At 36.2% G+C, this 21,344-nt stretch overlaps 2 protein-coding genes and 1 long non-coding RNA gene across 3 annotated transcripts in view; 2 read left to right on the top strand and 1 right to left on the bottom strand.

Annotated features, from left to right (window-relative positions):
- Nucleotides 1–1,431: 1,431 nt before the first annotated feature.
- rfc3 (replication factor C (activator 1) 3) lies at nt 1,432–6,695 on the top strand. The gene is made up of 9 exons (XM_083569156.1): nt 1,432–1,652; nt 2,984–3,121; nt 3,266–3,333; nt 3,426–3,523; nt 4,400–4,581; nt 4,965–5,101; nt 5,285–5,383; nt 6,175–6,244; nt 6,413–6,695. Exons 1-9 carry the CDS (start codon nt 1,566–1,568, stop codon nt 6,602–6,604), a joined length of 1,071 nt encoding a protein of 356 aa, XP_083425282.1. The 5' UTR covers nt 1,432–1,565; the 3' UTR covers nt 6,605–6,695.
- Nucleotides 6,682–15,980, bottom strand: kl (klotho). The gene is made up of 5 exons (XM_083569052.1): nt 15,070–15,980; nt 13,255–13,765; nt 12,430–12,698; nt 9,514–10,636; nt 6,682–7,412 (listed from the first exon to the last, which is right to left on the bottom strand). The coding sequence occupies exons 1-5, from the start codon at nt 15,814–15,816 to the stop codon at nt 7,087–7,089; spliced, it is 2,976 nt and encodes a 991-aa protein (XP_083425178.1). The 5' UTR covers nt 15,817–15,980; the 3' UTR covers nt 6,682–7,086.
- A 3,519-nt stretch (nt 15,981–19,499) lies between these two features.
- LOC310741423 overlaps nt 19,500–21,344 on the top strand; it is a 207,216-nt gene continuing 205,371 nt past the window's right edge. The window contains exon 1 of the long non-coding RNA XR_014537942.1: nt 19,500–19,930. This is a non-coding gene — a long non-coding RNA (uncharacterized lncRNA). The remainder of the gene's footprint in view (nt 19,931–21,344) is intronic.

Raw genomic sequence — 21,344 nt, 5'->3', positions numbered from 1 at the left:
AGTGTTAACCTGCATTTGTGGATGGCATGTTGAACTGTGTGCACAGACAATAGATTCTAGAGGTGTTTCTAAACCCATTACAGAATAATACATGTTTTTAATGCAGTACCAGCTGAAAGATCACAGGCTTCAAATATAGATTTTTGTTCTTGTCCTTTGTGCAAAGAGATTTCTCCAGATTCTCTTGATCTTTTTATAATATTGTTTACTATATATGATGAGATATTCAAAGTCTTGCCAATTGTATGTGGAACATTATTCTAAAATTGCTCCACAATTTATATATGCAGTTTGGTGAACTTCTGTAAATCTTTACTTCTGAGAGATGCTGCCTTTATTTGATCATTATTTTTAATACCAAACCATGTTACTGACCTGCAGCCAATGAACCTAATTAGTTGCAAAATGTTTCCACAACTTTTACTATTTAGTGACATTTACTTGTCCAGCCTTTTGTTGCCCTGTTGCAACTTTTTTTTGAAAAGTGATCAAATTCTAAATTATCTCATTTCTCCTTAAAATGGTAAATTTTCTCAGTTTAAACACACACACACACACACACACACACACACACACACACACACACACACACACACACACACACACACACACACACACACACATGATGAGTTAAACTAAAACTAAAAGTAAGCAACACATTGTTGAAAAAACCAATGTAAGGGTGAAGTGACATCTGTGCATAGACACACCATCTCAGTTGCTTAGATCATCACTAGGTGGTGTGGACTGAACTGTGACTTGCACCCACATGGATATTTCTGCTTTCTTATTTTTGGTGACCCTGAAAATACATGCAGATCCACTACTCTGCCTCCCACTGAGAAGGTGACAGGTATGTAAGAAAGTGATGGCAAATCACCACATTTGGTAACACAAAGATCTCACTTATACCTGCTATAATATAGTGCATTGAAAATATCTTTCAAAATATGATCCTTATTTGAAAATATATTTCAATTAAGATGCAAACAATGAAAGTAATTTGAGCACAAGGATGCACGAGTGCCTTTCAGACAAAGAACTCTCTTCTGTTAGAGAGTTTCTGTGCTTAGCAGTCCTGACTGATACATTTTTTCCTGAGTCCCTCTACCACTGATCATATTTGTCTGCATTCATATTTTGTAAATATTAAAATATTTACTTTTTGATGCCAGGACCAGAGACATCTTTATTTTCATATAATAAATTGTAATCCTATTTAAAAACACTAATAATTATTATTATTTAATTTCAATAATAATTATTGAAATATTCTATTCTATTCTATTCTATTCTATAAAAAATACTTGCTATTTTGTGTACTGTGTATTTCATACGCAAACTGTTATGAGTATGCACTCAATGTACAGCTCAGTGTGTTGTCTACGTTATTGCGTTGCATCTATTACCAAACGATGTTTGTCCCTCCACTCTTTCCGTACTATATCCCTGCGACAGTTGTGTGCGCGCGCGCGGGTTTGTTGTATTTCGCGGGAGAAGGACGCATCTGAGGCCGGGCGCTCAGACACAAAGCTGTTAAAAAGGTCACGATTTTCTAAAACAGCATGAGTTTGTGGGTTGATAAGTACAGACCAACCTCTCTGGCCAAATTGGATTATCACAAGGAGCAAGCAAATTATCTGAAAAATTTGGTAAGGACTGCACAACGTCCGGTCCATGTTCTAGTTAGCTCGTAGGTTAGTGTATGTTTTGTAATAAACAGAGAGAGAGTTGATTGGTTATGTTCATTCAGTCTCGCAGCTTTTACGGAATAATAATTACACTGTTCCACAACTAGAAATGAACTAAAAAGAAAATATATATTAGCAATTTATATTAGCAATTTACTGGATAAAACACACAGCCCACTCTCTCTTCGAACTGTTGGTTTTCCCCCCACAGGCTCTATGGTACCTTTTGTAAACTGCACACGTGTAAATAGCATCTGTACATTCATCTAAACAATATTTTTTACTTCTGTAAATAAGTGCATTATTTAAGTGTCTGTTTTACTTATATTTTGTTATATTATGTCTGTACTTCTCCTGCACTGGAAGCTTAAATGCCAAATTCCTTGTATGTGTGAACATACTTGGTAATGAAGCTATTTCTGATTCTGATTCTAACTGAACTCAGTAGGTTCTGTGTATTTACATTAAATTAGGCACAGAAAGCGCGTGCCCTGGTATAAAACATTGTTACTATGCCGACACCAGGACACACAAACTTATTCATTTTAGTTACAGGAAGAACATATATTTAAAAAAAAACATAAAATGATTTATAATAGTGTCAAAAGGTTTAGGCAGTTGCTGTAAAGTGAATACTTTAAAAAATAAGTGTTAATTCATGTTTATCAGTTTACGAAATGGATAGTAAATAAACAAAAGAGAAATCAAATATTTGGTGTGACCGTCCTTTGGCTTTCGATTCTTACATTTGCACACTTTGTACAATTGCACAAAGTCAGACATTTTGTAGGATGAAAGTCAGGTTAAGTAGTTATACCAAACAGGCACCAATTATCATCAATTTCATATGTTGATTTAAACAGTCATTAACTGAAACAGAAACACTTGTGTCTAAACCTTAAAACTGGATGAGGAACAGCAAAACTCTGCTACTAAGGTGAGGTTGTGGAAGACACAATGCATACACCATGGCAAGACTAAACACACATTTTTTTGGTGTGTGTGTGTGTGTGTGTGTGTGTGTGTGTGTGTGTGTGTGTGTGTGTGTGTGTGTGTGTGTGTGTGTGTGTGTATATATAAACACACATTTACCGTGTTTTTTAAATGGCTTCTTACACAAACGAAGGACCATTAAAATGAAGAGCACCAGAACTGTTCATTTTGTTGGAACTTTCAAAACGTCAATATTAAGCCCAATTATAAACACAGACATTTTAACGCATATCTTCATAATTACTTTTATTGTTGCAAATGGCCATAAGTATGTTTTCTTCCTATAATGTTTCATTTAGGTCCAATGTGGAGATTTCCCGCACTTGCTTGTTTATGGTCCATCTGGCGCTGGCAAAAAGACAAGAATTATGTGTCTTCTTCGTGAGCTGTATGGTGCTGGAGTGGAGAAGCTCCGGATTGAACACCAGTCCATTGTAGTAAGCATCGTCATCATTTGGTTAAAACTCCCTTCAGAAGTATTAAATACTTGGGGAAGTAACCGGTGATTAAATCATTACTAACTACCATCTTAGTGCAAAGTTCTGATTATTGCATTGATATTTTATGTTTTCCCCATGCAGGCTCCATCTAAAAAAAAGATTGAAATAAACACAATTGCCAGTAACTACCATTTGGAGGTGAATCCAAGGTAAGCCGCCATATTCACAGGGTGTATTATTTTAACCAAATCGCCGTTTTTATGGTTTGACTGGTGATTTATTGGTGTGTCTGGGTTTGCAGTGATGCAGGGAATAGTGATCGTGTTGTCATCCAAGAGCTGATCAAAACAGTCGCTCAGTCACAGCAGATACAATCCAGCACACAGCGAGAGTTCAAAGGTCAGTAAAGTATTTAATTTTGATTATATTTGCCATAGAGCCATAAGTATAGATAGATTGATTGATGGATAGATAAATAGAGACAACTTTGATTAGATTAGATTCAACTTTATTGTCATTACACATGTACAATTACAAGGAAACGAAATGCAGTTTGGGTCTAACCAGAGTGCAATATCAGCAAGTGCAGGATATACAGTTTTTACATAATTTACATAAGTTAAATAGAATGGAATATAGGACTATAAACAGTCATTTAAAGATGTATATGTACTATAAATGTAGTATACAGATGAATATATATGTACTATGAACTATTCAGTATTACAAGGTAATATTAATATGTTAATATGTACTATTTGTCATTGCACAGTAAAGGCACACGGCAAGGAAATGCAGTTTAGCTACCAGAAGTGCAAATAGTAGCATTGTGCAAATTGAGTGCATATAAAAATGTAAATAGCTCTGAAAGCAAATAAATATATAGGCCATGGGTGGTAAAAATGTGCAGAAGCTGTTAAGCAAGCACAGTAAAAAAAAAATTTATATACAGACCTATAAAGGAGGACACATATTCAAATTAAGAATATGTGCAAGATGCATGTAAGGCATAATATATATATACAGTGTGTGTGTGTGTGTGTGTGTATACAATATGAGATTGTTTGCTCAACAATACCAAGATAATGCACAGTCTATGGGTATATGTGATTATATTGAACTCTATTGTGTGTAATCATGTACAGTTTAAAGTGTACTGTTTGTCTGTATTCTTTTCCTTTGTTACTTCCCAGTGTGTCTTATTAACAGTGCCTTAAGGTTAAGATGGTTTTGTAATGTAAACGCAGTATGCCTCATGTGCCCTTACACCTGCAGTGGTGCTGCTGACGGAGGTGGACCGGCTCACTAAAGATGCACAGCATGCCCTGCGTCGTACTATGGAAAAGTACATGTCCACCTGTCGCCTCATCCTGTGCTGCAACTCAACCTCTAAAGTGATCTCCCCCATCAGGAGCAGGTGCCTGGCTGTGAGAGTCCCACTACCCAGCACTGAGGAGGTAACTACCCCAACCCTCAAACCATCACATATAACACAAGTCTTTATGTTTAATTGCAAGACAATTGAAAACTTGTTGAGTCAGTGGAAGAAGGTTGACATAAAAGGCTAAAAACAAACTGGTCACAACATTGACACATCCATGTGTAAAAGCTGTTCTCATATTGAATATTAACTTGTAATACTGAATATTATTTAATAATTGTTTAAATTTTTTTTGGTTTGTAATTAAATAAAAAATACTAAATGCCAGATTTCTATGTCATTTGATCTCTTGACATTTCTATATCATCCATATACACTAGTATAGTTTAACTTTTGCATGTTATGCATTAAAGGTTTTATGTATATGACTTTTCAGTTCAGGATCATTCTCTATTTTAGGTATGCAGTGTTCTGATGGGTGTATGCAAAAAGGAAGGGCTTGTTCTCCCAGCTGAGCTGGCCAGACAGGTTGCAGAGAAGTCGGGCCGCAACCTTCGAAAAGCTCTTCTTATGTGTGAGGCCTGTCGAGTGCAACAGTGAGTATGGGCCAGGGACTTTGGCAAGGGATAAGACTGGATATAAATCTTTGTTGTAAAATGAATTTTGTATCTCTCAATACATTTAATATTTCAATCAGAGGAAACAATAGACATTAATAGTGTTTGTTTAAACAGAGCTGCTGTAGAGAAAAACTGATCTTTCTCTGTATCTGTCCTCAGGTATCCTTTCTCTGCAGATCAGGAAATCCCTGCAACAGACTGGGAAGTGTACCTCAGAGAAACGGCTAATGCCATTGTCAACCAGCAAAGCCCACAAAGGTTGGTACTCTATGTCCAGGTGTGCTGTCTCACTACCATGCCAACTTTGGCTATTGGAACAATTACAACTATTGTGTGTTACTTATCTAGTAGTGGACAGAGGACACATTTATTAGCAACCCTCCGTGCCAGTAATAGTTGCTTAGAAATTTAAAAGAAGGTAAAAGATGTAATAGCACATGGCAAGTTCATGAATACAGACGAAAGGAAATAATTAGTAAATGATCATGTAGTACATCACATTTGCCCTAAACAAAAATAAATCATTGGCTAACAGTTAGTTTCTAAACTATTATCTGTCATCTGGGTGAACAATTCAAGCATTTGAGTATGCTTACTCCTTAGTAAAATAAAAAAGAAATCCATGACCCTGACTATGTTAAGACTTGGTTAATGTCTGAAAGATTAACTTGCACTAACATATATGAAAACTACAAATGATAAAAAAAAAAAAAGGTTTACTTAAGTTAAAAAGTGAGCTTTTTGATTTTCTTTAGCTATTAAATGCTGCAGGTTTTCCAATAATCTAGGAATAAATAAATAATATCCTGAATATGAAATCTGCTTGTCAGATGCTAGTGATTTTTATTTTTTCACCTCTGGTATCAACATTGTTTTTTTCATAAAATATGACAAGATAACAAGCATCCAAACTAGTTCCCTATGTTGTTGGATGTTTAAAGTATTATGCTGTTGTTTTATTATAAGCTTTAAACATAATAATTGAATGTTGTATGGCTATTATGTATTTTAGTTTGATATAAATCTTCATTTGTTTATTTCTTTTTAAGACTTTTGGAGGTTCGGGCAAGACTTTATGAACTACTAACTCACTGCATTCCAGCAGAAATCATCATGAAGGTATAATCTGGTCAATTGTGATCCAATCACACACTCATGTGCTCACTAGTTCAAAACTGTTTTAAATGGCTTAAAATAATAATAATAATAATAATAATAATAATAATAATAAATGCTTTTCTACAAGGAAGTTTGATTTGTGGTCTTTTTTGTCTTTTTATTGTTTAGGGGCTTGTGACTGAGCTGCTCAGTAACTGTGATGGCCACCTGAAACCTGAGGTGGCTCAAATGGCAGCCTATTACGAACACAGACTACAGTTGGGCAACAAAGCCATTTATCACCTAGAGGCCTTCGTGGCAAAGTTCATGGCCATCTATAAGAAGTTCATGGAGGATGGTCTCGACAACTTCATGTTCTGATTTCTTTTTCATCTTTCTATATTTTGTATTGTCTCAAAAATATGTGCAGAATTTTCTTTAAAAATAAGCAATAAACATCCTTTGTTAGGAATTTTATTTGGTTTGTGTTCATGTCAACACAACGTGTATTTTTGACAGGCAAGGTAGCAGAATGAGTCTGGAAAGTTTAGATGGATTAAGTAAAACCCCTAGTGCAGTTTTTGTTTGTCAACCTTTATGACTATAAATCTCAAAGTGAAACCATGTGATTAGTTTCAACCTGTAGTGAAGTGCAGAACATCTTTAATTTTTCCATGTCATTTTACACAAAATACAACACCTAACAAAAAAATCATCACTTTTTTCATGTAAATAAATGCAATACATATATTTAGAACAATGAACATATTCTATGACTGGAAATGGAAAATTGTGGACAGTAAAAAAAAATTGACTATCCAGGCTGTGCCAGTTGCAAAATCACTAGGGAAAAAATCACTCACTTATTTAGGTCTTTTTACCCAGTAGTATATAACAACACACACAGTAATGAGCATGGCAAAGGCAACCAAAGAGATGAAGCCCACAACAGGCCGCTTGACCAGCACATAACACACAGGTGAGTGTTCAGGCATATGGGGACAGTGTTGTGGTGGATCACCAGTGGCTGGGAACCCGTTATTGCCAATAATTCTTTTGTAGTGGGTTAGAGAGGATTTCTCTATGTCCTCCTCCTGCACATGGCCATACATACCAAAGCCAGGATCATGTCGATCATTAAATGCATAGGCAAAGTAGCCTTTCAAATTGACCCCATCCAGTGTGTATGCTAGAAAAGAAAAAAACAATGTTGGAAAAACTTAATTAGCTCTAATCTGAGCAGAGTCATATTGATATATCAAATAAACAAGATAAGAACTATTAAGGAGTAGTTCAACAAATATTTTCTCCAAATACACCATATGCCATTATGAAACATCTGTGTGGCTTGCATCAATGTTCACTAGCTCACTGAAGGTCAGTAAACAGCAGTAAACTGTGTTGTGTAATGATTAATTGGCTTTGGCTGTGTTTGTTTTCTGATGTAAACTTGTGTACTCTAATCGAACTAAGTAAACCATTACTCATCAAACTAAACTAAATGTTAAAGCTTATACAGAAGTGGCCAAACGTTTTGAGAATGACACAAATATGAATTTTCAGTCTGCTGCCTCAGTTTTAAATGCTGGCAATTTTCATTTACTTTAGAATTTTATGAAGTGTTAAAATAAATTGCAATTAATTGCAAAATCCCTCTTCCTTAACTTAATCCCCCCCAAAAAAAACACATTTGCACTGCTTTTCAGCTCTGCTACAAAAGGACCAGCTGACATCATCATTGTTAACCCATTTAAGAGAGACAGTATTTATGATACATGTATTTCAAATACGTATAAAATAGGATTTTGTAATTTGTATTTGATAGGGTTGATGAAAATGACCATATTTTTGTATCAAAATACTTTTTTGTAGTTTTAAAATACTGTAAAATACTTTGTAAGAACTCTGCATGATGACATCATAAAAATTTAGATTGGTGCCTACTTTTTGTCCAGACTTGTTCCAAAAATGTAAGAAACATGCAGGCTGCCAGCTTTCAAATAGGTGTCCAATGATTGATAAATAAATATTTGATTGCTGAATATTGTACCCTGATTGAAGTAGTTTAGTAGGATAATAGTTTAATATTTGATAATATTTATGATCAACAAGCCAATGATTCAGTTAAAAACTAGTTGCTATGAATAAAGGTTCCATCAGTTGTTGTCTTACGAATGACTTATTTGTCATTTAGTCAGTGTTGCTGATGTAAAGTAGCTCTTCATTACCAAACAAGTAACTAAATTATGATACAATTATGAGTCATTCGCAAACTGTTAAACATTAAAGTGTTGGTTACTTTAAAACTAACCTCCATCTGGGAGATCACTGGGATATAACCGTGAATATTTGATCTGTTAACTGGTTGCAGATTTATTGCATGACTTGGCAAGAGAAAAGCTGTTGCTATCAAACGTTGTTAACTAAATCAACTGAGTCAATGTAATGATGAAGGAACAGATCAAATAGGCCAACTGATGAAAAGTTTGTAAAAAAAATTCATGCTCCCTTGTAAAATTTATTTTTAGTATTTTTAAAATACAAAAATACAGTAGTTTATTTCGATACATGGTGCGGCTGCTGTATTTTGAAGGTTTTTTTGATACACTTAAAGTCATGGTCTTTGGTATTTTGTTTTAAAATACATTTTGATGTATCTTTGCCCAACCCTGGTAAGAGTGTTGACAAGGACAAGGCTGGAGATCATTATGTCATGCTGATTAAGGATGAATAACAGAGAGCAACTTCTCCCAACCATCCAAGAACAGTTTGGTGAAAAACAATTCCTTTTCCAGCATGATGGAGCACCTTCCCATATGAAAAAAGTGATAACTTAGCTTGGGGAACAAAACATCAAAATTTTGGGGCCATGGCCAGGAAACTCCCCAGACCTTAATCCTAGTGAGAACTTATTGTTAACCCTTAAGAGGTGGATGGACAAAAATAAATCCATAAATTATGACAAACTCCAAGCATTGATTATGCAATAATGGACTGCCATCAGTCAAGATGTGGCCCAGAACTTAATTGGCAGCATACCAGGGCAAATTGCAAGGTCTGGAAAAAAGAAGGGTCAGCAGTGCAAATACTGACTCTTTGCATAAACTTAATGTAATTGCTATTAAAAGCCTTTTGACACCTTTAAAATGCTTGTAATGATACTACAGTATACCATAGTAAATCTGATTTAAAGATCTAAAAACAATGCAGACTTGTTTTTACAGTGAAATTTAATGTTTGTGTTATTTTCAAAACTTTTGGTGGGTTTTCCAAAGCAGAAGTTATCTTACCTTTTAAAGCTTCATTAATATAGTTGTAGAGATAGTAAACCCGTAGACTGTCTTTGAATCTGGCTATGTCTTCTTGGACCCCATTGGCCATGACATAAATGGGCACGCCTTTGTAACATGAAGCAACCCAGTTGAGGGCTTTACGTAGTCCCCAAGGAACCACTGGAGAGTTACGCCTTGGAGACATTATCCAGGTTACATCTGAAATCAGCTGTACCTCTAATGTGTCCTTGAATAAGTACTTATCCTCGACTTCATCATACACCATGGAGGTTGTGAAATGACTGAGGGCAAAGAAGTCATAGGTGCCTTTAACAAGTTGTCGATCCTCTTCACTGAACGTGGGCAAGTGGTAGTTGAAGAGATCTAAAGGGTTTCGCTGCTGGAGCCACTGGCGCATCACTGGTGGATAATCTCCACTGCCAAAGATTGGTTCTGCGAACCAACCCACACGTAAATCCAGAACTCGCTTTGCAGGAGCCATGTCTTCTCGGCTGAAAGAAAATGCAGGTTCAACCCAGTCCATATGCAGAACCAAAGAGATTTTACCCCCTTGTGAATGGCGAAACTCACTGTCATACACATGCCAGGCTAGAGCATGGGCACGAAGCAACTGATGGCCGACTGCATAGCCAAGGTCTTCATCATTGGGTTCATTTAGTGTGATCCACAATTTAATATGATCCCCAAGCCTTTTAAAACACAACCTAGCATAATTAGCAAATGCTTGTACTGTCTCTTCACTTTGCCAACCTCTGTTGGTCTCCAGTGGCACAGGCAAACTAGACAGTTTTCCAGTGTGGTGCCAAAGAGTGACCACTGGGGTGATGTTGGCCCTCTGGAGCTCACTAACAAAGCAGTGGTAATAATTTAGTAAGGTGTTGTTAGCTTCTGATACATGGCCTGTAGGGACTATAGAGGACCAGTTGAGAGAAAAGTGGAAATGTGAAACATGCATGTGTTGGATCTTTGATACTTGTTGCTGAATTGCAGCAAAGTCAGCACAGTGGCGCCCTCTATGCATGGGGAGATTCACACCCTCCAGCTTTTTCAATTTTCCATTGTCTGAGATGTTCCAGATGTACACACTTGAGTCAACAAACTGCATAGGTGTGGTCTCCACCTGCTCACATATGTACATTGTCAAACGACTTTAGCAAATTCAATATAATATATATTATACATTACAATTATATATAATTATATATAATTATTCTATTAAATTACAATATTACAAATATACAGCCAATATACAGTCAAATGCCAACAAAAAGAATAAACAATTCGACTCTGTTATGATGCATTTTGCAGGTATGGACAGTAAATCTGTACTGCTATACAAGCTGCAGACTGACTACTCTAAAATATATCCAAGTTTTATTTCTATAGTATTGTCCCTTCTGAAGATATACTAAAATTGTTGCTGAAATGTGAGGGGTGTACTCATGTGTATATCAATGTGTATAATGAAGGCGTGTTAACAGCAATACAGAAGAAAGAGAATATAGGAAATATACATTATATATCGTATTCCTAACCAAAAAAATTATATTGTGACATTTTCATGCATAAGTAAGGTGTCACATTTTAGTCCTGAAATTCACAACATTCTCACCAGATTTAAATAATCAGCTAAATACAAAGGCTTTCCTAGACTAAATGTGGTGTGTTTAAATAATAACAATCAAAACTATACTGTATATAGGACTGGTGTTGTTATTAGTTATAGATTGTAATGTACTTTGTTTATACTTTAGATTTTGGCAGGGAATCTAGGTCCCAGTCCAGCATTCCAGGTTCATGCACAGAGACTAGGTTTTCCATTCCAACCTTTGAATCCTCCTACTTAAATAAAACTGTTGTGACAAACAAGGTGAGTGAAGTAATTTTGGCAAACTGCATGCTACAAGAGTCTTTATTTAGAATAAGGTCATGCTCCAAATAGAAATAAAGTTCAGATCTCCTTTGTAGAGAGAGTTTTTATATGCACACTAATAACATTCAGAATCTAATTTATATGGAATTAAGAGTTTAGGATTTTATGTTTAAGGACAGTGACATTACGCTTCCATGCATTTTTTGTAAATTTGCACAACTGAATCTACCCGAAAAAAGAAAATCTGCTCTGGAAACAGTTCTCACCATAATTTTCCAGGGCAGACAGACAACTTTTTCAGGTTTACTGATGTGGCTGATGTGGATATTTAATAAAATGTATTTAGAATCATACCTGATTAATGATCAGATTATAAGTGCATATAAATAAGCCAATATTGAATTTGTGTTATTGTGTAGTAGAGTATTGTAGTCATGTACACATCTTCAAAGTATGTTACTGTATAAACAGATTTAAATATACTTCTCTTCAGTGTCAAACAACTTTTGCATATTTGTCATGATTATTCAATTTGTCATTGTCTTAGTTATTAAAAAGAAATACAAAAGTTATCTACCTACATTATTATCTAGAGCTGAAATCTGATGGTCGAAGAGATTAACATAAATGATGTGCCTTAGAAGTTGACTTCACTTGATCTAAGATCAAAGTATACAAAAGTGATGGTTAATGTGTAAGATTTTAGTGGCATATTCTCCAACCTTTGTCACAACACAAGAAACTCTAATAACCATCTATATTTTAACTAATCTTTTAATTGTTAAATACTAATATTAAAAAGTGTCTGCTGTGGTCAGGATTTTGCTTTACAGTTAACTATTTTATTATTGGACATAGAAGTACCCTCATAAATACAAAAGGCTTTTAGAAAGCTTGATTTTTTTCATTTGAACAGATTAAAGATAAAAAGGTGTAACAGAAAGTGTAGGGATATAGCATTTTTGTTCATTAATAAAAAAGGAAATCTCTCTGTTAAATTTAGTTTTAATGGTGCTTAAATAAATAGTATGGTTCTATACCTTTATGGAGTTTGCTGCCACTCCCCAAGTGAAATCACAAGGAAAAACTCCAAAAAGTGGCCTATTCTCTGAGAGCTGAGGGAAGCCGTTCTTCTCGATCAGTTTACTGTAAAACATGGCTGAGGTCTTTGGCTCTCTTGTAAGGTGATCAGATTTGAAGTCTACGTAGTAAAGACCACGCCGTATTCCATATTCTCGATACCACTCGAAGCCATCGAGCAATGACCAAGCAGTATATCCGAACACATTCACTTTGTCTAGTCGAATTGCTGAGAAAAAAAAGAAGAAAGTATGTCCATATGTGTTCACAGACTAGATATCGTGTGATGTTTTAACAAGTTACATGCATTATATAATTGGCTATGATTATTTATTCATGACTATTGTTAGTTTGGTATACAGTCAAATTCATGACAGGAGTTTAAACAATACAGTTGCGTGTGGAAAAATATTCAAATTGTGAATGATCTACATATGAATTTAGATTTTTAACAGTTTTAGATATGTATGCTCCATAAAAATTCTAATATTTATAAATAACATCTTATTCATATTTATCACCACATTCTCTGTGTAAAGCTGCTTTGAGACAATGTTCATTGTTAAAAGCGCTACACAAATAAAAATGAATTGAATTGAATTAACACAAATTCAATTCTAATTGTGGATCAATTTGTATCTTTTTTAACTATGCGCCAGTGACAAATTAAATCATTTAAATGAAAAATTATTATACTAGACTGATTAGCTAAGGACAGTCAGAATTAAAGGAGAGTTGTGTTTAGGTTGCAAAACTACAAAAAATTAGTGCTTTCTTTCACCTACCCTTGAGGGTCTCCACTATGAAACGTTTGAGGTAATACATGTGCTTGGCATCCTTTGTCTTGGTATTGCCATTGACAAACCAGCCGCTTTCCACCACAAAGATAGGAGGCTTGTTGTACTGTGAGTGAACCCAGAACAGCAGCATGCGTAGATCCAGATCCTCAATCTGCCCAAAGCGCAGGCTGTCGTTAATCAGCTGGAAACTGAGAGCAGGCCCATGAGACAGGGCAAAGAAATCAGCCGTGCCATTAACATATGTCCTCTCTGCCTTGGTAAATGATGGTAGCCTGTGAGTGAGGTTGTGCTTCATGCATGGTGGGTAATCACCATCTACAAACAGCGGATGAGCAAACCAGCCCAGCACAAATTCCAGTGAGCACTGACAAGCCCTTCGGCTCTCCTGCCTCGTCCTGCTTGGTTTGATCCAGTGGGAAGCCAGAGCTATGGAAACCTTTCCTCCCTGGCGAGCTCGATAGCGTTCATCATACACATGCCACGCTGCAGCATGGGCCTGGTGCATACCAGAGAGAAATACTGATCAGATTTATTATAATCCGTGGTGGACAGTAACAAAGTAAATGTATTTTATTACTGTACTTAAGTGGCTTTTCGCATATCTGTACTTTACTTAAGTTTTCCCATTTGGAGAGACTTTTAACTTCACTACATTTCAAAGTCAAATATCTTACTTTTTACTCAATTACATTTTGTGAAATCAGTCATTGCTTTTTATTTTTGAGTGGATAATAATGTAACTGGTCAAGCACACAGCAAGCTACCAGTCAGGGTAGTGCACACACTTTTGAACTTGTTTTGATTGCAGCTTGATGGTATCTACTTAGCACCAACCATAAATAATGAATAAACGATGAAAGAAACTTCTGACTCTAACTTGCCAAAACACCCGTGGCCTTATTTGCACTTTTTTTTGTTTGTTTGTTTTGTTTTTTTAAGTGGTTAAAAAGAAGGTTTTAGGCTCATGATCATTAAAAAATTTTTAGTGTTTGACTAATTAATATCATTCTATTAATAGACTGTTGTGCTATGAGTAAGAATAAAATATTAAGTACATTTGAAGGCAAAAACATTTGTACTTTTAAAGGGAGCACTTTTATATTTACTGGAGTATATTTACTGGAGTAATATTTTACCTAGTGTATGGCTCCTTTAATGCAAGTACATGGTTTGTGTACTTCACCCACCACTGATTATAATTTTATGGAATACATAAGAAAACATTTACCTTATTTTTATAATATTCTGATTAGGAAAAAAAAGGTGTATGCTATCCACTGCTATAGTTTATGTAGTAAGTATGAAAATACTCACATAAAATAAAAATAAAAATCTACAAAATGACTGGTACTAGTGTAAAACTCTGGAGTGTATTTTTATTTGTTTAGTTATTTGTATTTTAGATGTTTTGCAGCATATCTGCAAAAGTGTATTGTGTTGTTTCTTTTTTTACATAATTATTTTTGTGGGTTTATTCATTTATAAAGAAATGTTTTTATTGTTTTTATTGTTATTATTGTTTCAATTTAGATCTTGCATGGGATAGTATAATCTGACAACTTAGTTTTGTCTCTGTGCTCTGCTTTTCGCTTGACCTGACAGTAAAAGCTTGCAGTGAGTTGTGGTTACTTAGAGGACATCAGAACCAGGTCAGTATCGATTATATCAGCTCTGGTATCATGACTGTATCGGGAAAAAGTGTGACCAGTGCATACTGTACCTCTAAACACAGCATCTACAGAGCAGTTGATTAAGCCACTGATTTTGTACTGTTTTGTATTTTCACCTCGTTTATATTACCTTTAAAAGATTATGCCCAACTCTAAAAGGCATATCTGGATCATGTTTGATCCCAGGTGCCACAACTCCCGTTCCATATCCGTGCCAGGCCACGACAAACGGATTGTCCATCGTGATCCAAAACTTTACATCTGAGCCGAAGGTTTGAAAACAGAACTCGGCGTAATCCTTGAACAGATCCACCAGCACAGGGTCGCTCCAGCCTCCGTACGCGTTCTGCAAACTCTCCGGTAAATCCCAGTGATACAGAGTAACCACGGGCTCCACCCTGATCCTCTTCAACCCCATGATGAGATTCTTGTAATACTCGACTCCCTTTTTGTTGTACGTACTTTTCGTGCCGTTGGAGAAAATCCGCGGCCAGGACAAGGAGAAGCGGTAGTGCGTGACACCGAGCTGCTGGAGCGCGCGCAGGTCTCCCGCCATGTTGTGGTAGCTGTCGCTGCCCACATCGCCCGTGAGCACTCGAGTCCCCCTGCGAGTGAAAGTGTCCCACACCGACTTGCCCTTCCCGTCCTTCTGCCACGCACCCTCTACTTGATACGCGGCGGTGCCCACGGCCCAGATGAAACCCTCGGGGAAAGTGTCGTACAGGAATGCTTTATCCTCTGGATAGGGCAGTTTACTGAACCGGTCCCACGTGCGCATTCCGGCTCCTGGTTCCGCCGCAGCCCGGTGCCAGAAAGCGCACGCACTGACAATCATGCCGAGCCACGCACACCACACTGCGCTCCCGATGACGGCCATGGGAATACCCAAGCAGGAATAGTTATTGAGTGCGCTCAGACTGTGAGACTGAATGCTCGCTTTGGGGTCTACGTTAATAACCGAATGTGTCTCACGATCGCGTGCTTTTCCTGCACCTAGTGTAGCTGTCAATCATTAACCGGACACTACACGCGCAAACCGGTATCCAAGCGTTCAGTGCCCGACTCCACATCCGTGCAGGCAGCATTTACAGAAGGTAATGGGATAATTACTAGGCCCACCTGCAAACAAACCAGCCATTTGAATTCATTAACCGTAGAGATACTGACTCAGTAGCTGTTCCTAATGCACTTAAGACTCTAAATGGGTTTGCGCTATGCTACTGTTTCTGCGTCTAATAATTGTTTTCGAAATCAAAACATTTACGTGCATTCACGTGCACCTTTAAAAAGAAACAAAGGACAAAAAAAAACATTAAAAAAACCTTTTTGTGGCAATATACTGTGCAATCAGGAGAGACAAGAGAGGCAGTGCCTCATCTGTTATATTCCAATAGAAATATATAAAATTAAATGTGAAATTATATTGTCATTATAGATCTGTGTTATAAATTATATTTCCCTATGATTTTGATTGTTTTTATTATCAAAATCGGCTGTAATTCCCTGCAAGGAACATTGAAGTGCAGAAGCCAAAATTCTTCCTCACCCCGGATTGCGCAATCCCATTTATACTGAACTGATTGCAGAATAAGCGCGTGCCTTGTACTATTTAAGTGAATGTGAGATGAGATGAGATTTGATTAGATTAAACTTTGTCATTTTGCAAAGTACATATTCAAAAACGGGTCCATATACAGTACATGGGTGAGAGTGATTAATGTAGTGATATTAATGAATATCGCCAATATACTTTTTGTAGACCTCTTATTTGCATGTCATCGCCTTCCATAGTCTAGCTCACTTATTTCACATATCGTTGTAAAATGATATAGGCTTGTTGCTATCAATAAAACTGCAATAAAAAAAAGGAGCACGAGATTCATTCATTCAATTCAAATTCACAGAAATAGCCTACAAATATTTGCATTACAGTTACAACTCCTACTTTTACAATAACAAAACACACATTATTGGACAGATGAATAGGCTTTTGGATTTTATTTATAAATAAAGGTAAGTATTTGAACTGTATTGACAACAAGAGCCATTCGAAAATATAATTCTTCCTTGGTTCATTCGACATCTTTCCATTAAGTGATAAAAAAAACACGGCTTAGATCCTATTCACAGACAAAAAACACATAGAAAACAAGGCAATGTGTGCATAGAGAATGAAATATTAAATAGAAAAAATAACACTACACAACCAAGTTATTGATAGTTTAATAATTTGCAGAAAATACAGCACTGGTCCAGTTGCATCTTTCGTTTAAATCTGTTAACAGAATGCCTGATAACTATTAAGAAATAGTAAGATCCAGATACGCATTCACTTAAATTGCAAATAGCATGTGCATCTTGACAATTTTTGTACGACCTGGTTTTTAGATTTTGGTGTCTTTCCAAAATGGAAAAAGGGTTATATTGTTATTTTTTGCACATTGCAAGATATTTTGTGCATCAAACAAAATCACACTGAATTCATTTATTTATCCCCAATACCTGTTAAGTCTTGTTTAGGGTTTTGGTAAACATAAAACCACAAGACTAACTATAATTGAAAGCTTCTTTGTAACTATCTGGTCTTGTGTTCTCAGAGAAAATTGAGCAGGAAAGATCAACAGTTTGGTATGGAAATGTTCACAACATCATGCAACCAGTTATGTTTTTATTAGACAGCTGATGCATAAAAGCCAGCATAGAGTTCATCTGACATTAGCATTAACATCAGTAACACGGACAGCTGGAGGATGAGTGTGTATAATCTATGTAGGCGACTGTCATTTTTTCATTATTATGTATCCTTATTGTTATATAAACGTTAAGGACACTATGCAGTTGGGGACTCCACCAAAAGCTATGGCAGCATAAATAAAAGGTAGAGCCAGAAGGTAACACAGACATGAGGGATCTCCAGGATAAGAGACACCATCGTAAAAAAAAAAAAAAAAACCCAGAGTGAATGTGTGAGATTGAGGGGATGACAGCATCCAAATATCCCAGTTCACTGAACACTCTATATCTAGAATCCCACCAGATATCCTTGAATTTAACACTTGTGTCTGAGTCCCAGAAACTAATTGGAAGGCTGTTCCATAACTGTGGGTCTTTTGTGAGAGAAAGATCTGCTGTAGTCTTCATTATTTTAGGTACCAACAAATAATTTAATTCAATTTAATTCATTTTTATTTGTATAGCGCTTTTAACAATGAACATTGTCTCAAAGCAGCTTTACACAGATAATGTGGTGATTAAAAGTGAATATGTTCTTTATAAAATAGAGAAATAGCCTGCACCTTTCGATCTCAGTAGGCATGGCGGATCACAATCATGTCAAATCTCGCATTTATAATCAATGCAAGATTTTATAGGGTGCCAGTGTAGACTGAATAAAACATGAGTAATGTGGTCATATTTTCTAGATTTAGTAAGGACTCTTGCTGCTGCATTCTGGACTAACTAAAGCTTATTTATGCCTACTCGAACACCCAGACCACCCAGCAAAGCCTTACAGTAGTCTAATCTAGATGTTGCAAGACTGCAGCAGGGAAAACTGAGATGTTGTTAGGAAGAATTCTTTAGATCAGAGATGACCAAACTAGGGTCTGCGGGCCAACTTTGGCTAGTCTATGTTTATGTTGTGTATTATATTGTATTATATTTATATTGTGTTATTTATAAGTTGCATTGAACTAGAAAACATTTAAACAGATTACAGAGTAATGTTTTCTATGTATGTATGTATGTATGTATTTATTATATATATATATATATATATATATATATATATATATATATATATAATTACTTTTATTACACACTGTCTGACCAAAGAAAGGTCACACACTTTATATTATATTTATAATGTGTTATTTATTTCATTGGACTGCCATTTGCTTTGATTATGGCACATTTCATTGTGGCATCATTTCAATAAGCATATTGAATGTCACACCATTTTTTCCACCCAATATTTTGCTGAGCTGATGGGAGAGTTTGACTGCTGCTTACAGTCTTCTCCAGCATATCACAAAGATTTTCAATTTAATTAAGGTCTGGATTCTGTGGTGGCCAATCCATGTGTGAAAACGCTGTCTCATTCTTCCAGAATCACCTTTAACAATTTAAGCCAGTTGAATCCTGGCATTGCCATTAAAGTACAGAGAACAATCATTATGCTCCCTACATTTAAACTTAACTTGGCTATAGCTTTTATTTTTTGATTGGTTTGCACACACTTTGAATTGACTTATTATAAATGTGCTTAAAAAAAAATTTTTTCTTCTTCAAATGAAGGAAAGGAAAGAAAATGTCTTTCATATAAATGTTTAGTTTTTACTTTGTCTACACAATAGGTCTACTACATTGGTCTAAATATCGTATTTAACAAGGTTTTTTTTAAGCCAGATGTGCTTTCTGATTCAACTAGGGCTGCAACTATAAATCAGATTTTATATTGTATATACTAATTTTTTATATATATATATATATATATATATATATATATATATATATATATATATATATATATATATATATATATACACTTTATTAGGTACACCTTACTAGTACCGGGTTGGACCCCCTTTTGCCTTCAGAACTGCCTTAATCCTTTGTGGCATAGATTCAGGTACTGGAAACATTCCTCAGAGATTTTGGTCCATATTGACATGATAGCATCACGCAGTTGCTGCAGATTTGTCGGCTGCACATCGATGATGCGAATTTCCCGTTTCACCACATCCCAAAGGTGCTCTATTGGATTGAGATCTGGTGACTGTGGAGGCCATTTGAGTACAGTGATCTCATTGTCATGTTCAAGAAACCAGTCTGAGATGATCCGCGCTTTATGACATGGCACGTTATCCTGCTGGAAGTAGCCATCAGAAGATGGGTACACTGTGGTCATAGAGGGATGGACATGGTCAGCAACAATACTCAGGTAGGCTGTGGCTTTGACACGATGCTCAATTGGTACTAATGGACCCAAAGTGTGCCAAGAAAATATCCCCCATCCCATACACCACCACCACCACCAGCCTGAACTGTTGATACAAGGCAGGATGGATTCATGCTTTCATGCTGTTGATGCCAAATTCTGACCCTATTATCCGAATGTTGCAGCAGAAATCGAGACTCATCGGACTAGGCAACGTTTTTCCAATCTTCTATTGTCCAATTTTGGTGAGCCTGTGCGAATTGTAGCCTCAGTTTCCTGTTCTTAGCTGTCAGGAGTGGCACCCGGTGTGGTCTCCTTCTGCTGTAGCCCATCCGCCTCAAGGTTCGACGTGTTGTGCGTTCAGAGATGCTCTTCTGCATACCTCGGTTGTAACGAGTGGTTATTTGAGTTACTGTTGCCTTTCTATCAGTTTGAACCAGTCTGGCCATTCTCCTCTGACCTCTGGCATCAACAAGGCATTTGCGCCCACAGAACTGCCACTCACTGGATATTTTCTCTTTTTCGGACTATTCTCTGTAAACCCTAGAGATGGTTGTGCATGAAAATCCCAGTAGATCAGCAGTTTCTGAAATACTCAGACCAGCCTGTCTGGCACCAACAACCATGCCACGTTCAAAGTCACTTAAATCACCTTTCTTCCCCATGCTGACGCTCGGTTTGAACTGCAGCAGATCATCTTGACCATGTCTACATGCCTAAATGCATTGAGTTGCTGCCATGTGATTGGCTGATTAGAAATTTGCGTTAACGAGCATTTGGACAGGTGTACCTAATAAAGTGGCCGGTGAGTGTGTATGTATATATATATATATATATATATATATATATATATATATATATATATATATATATATATATATATATATATGTGTGTGTGTGTGTGTGTGTGTGTGTGTGTGTGTGTGTGTGTGTGTGTTTTCATTTGATTTCTGCTAGTTATAAATTACATTTTATTTGTCGCATACATATTTATGTATAAAAGTGTACTTAAAAAAAGGCAAAAGCCGCATATTGAGTTTAACTTCAATTTAGACGTTTATAATATAAAACTTATAGTGGTTGATGGTTCAGGAGTGCATAGGGGATTTCTCCTTTTAACAAATTTACTCATGCTGGGTTGTTTCTTTCGGTAAATAAAAAAACATAACAAAAAAAAACAGCATTTGAGTATGACCTGTGAAACAAATTCTGTAAATAAATTTTTTTATTGTATTAAGCAGATGACAAGTTGACAACCATGCTTAAAAGTGATTGCGCAATCTGATGTTCGCGAGTCACGACAGAACAGATCCAGTGCATCTGTCCCAAAGTTTGTAAACAAATAGTTTACAGGATAGCACTTCTTTAAATTTTACCATTTTCCAGTTGCGGGACGTGCATTTGGTACCTGGGCCTTTAGGGTCGACTGCTTCGGGGTCGACTGACCTCTCCTCACGATGTCTAGC

This window comes from Silurus aristotelis, assembly GCF_946808225.1.
Source record: "Silurus aristotelis genome assembly, chromosome: 18".
Taxonomy (NCBI): Eukaryota; Metazoa; Chordata; class Actinopteri; order Siluriformes; family Siluridae; genus Silurus; species Silurus aristotelis.
Note: the sequence above shows the minus strand (reverse complement) of the source record. Positions and strands in the feature narration are given on the sequence as shown.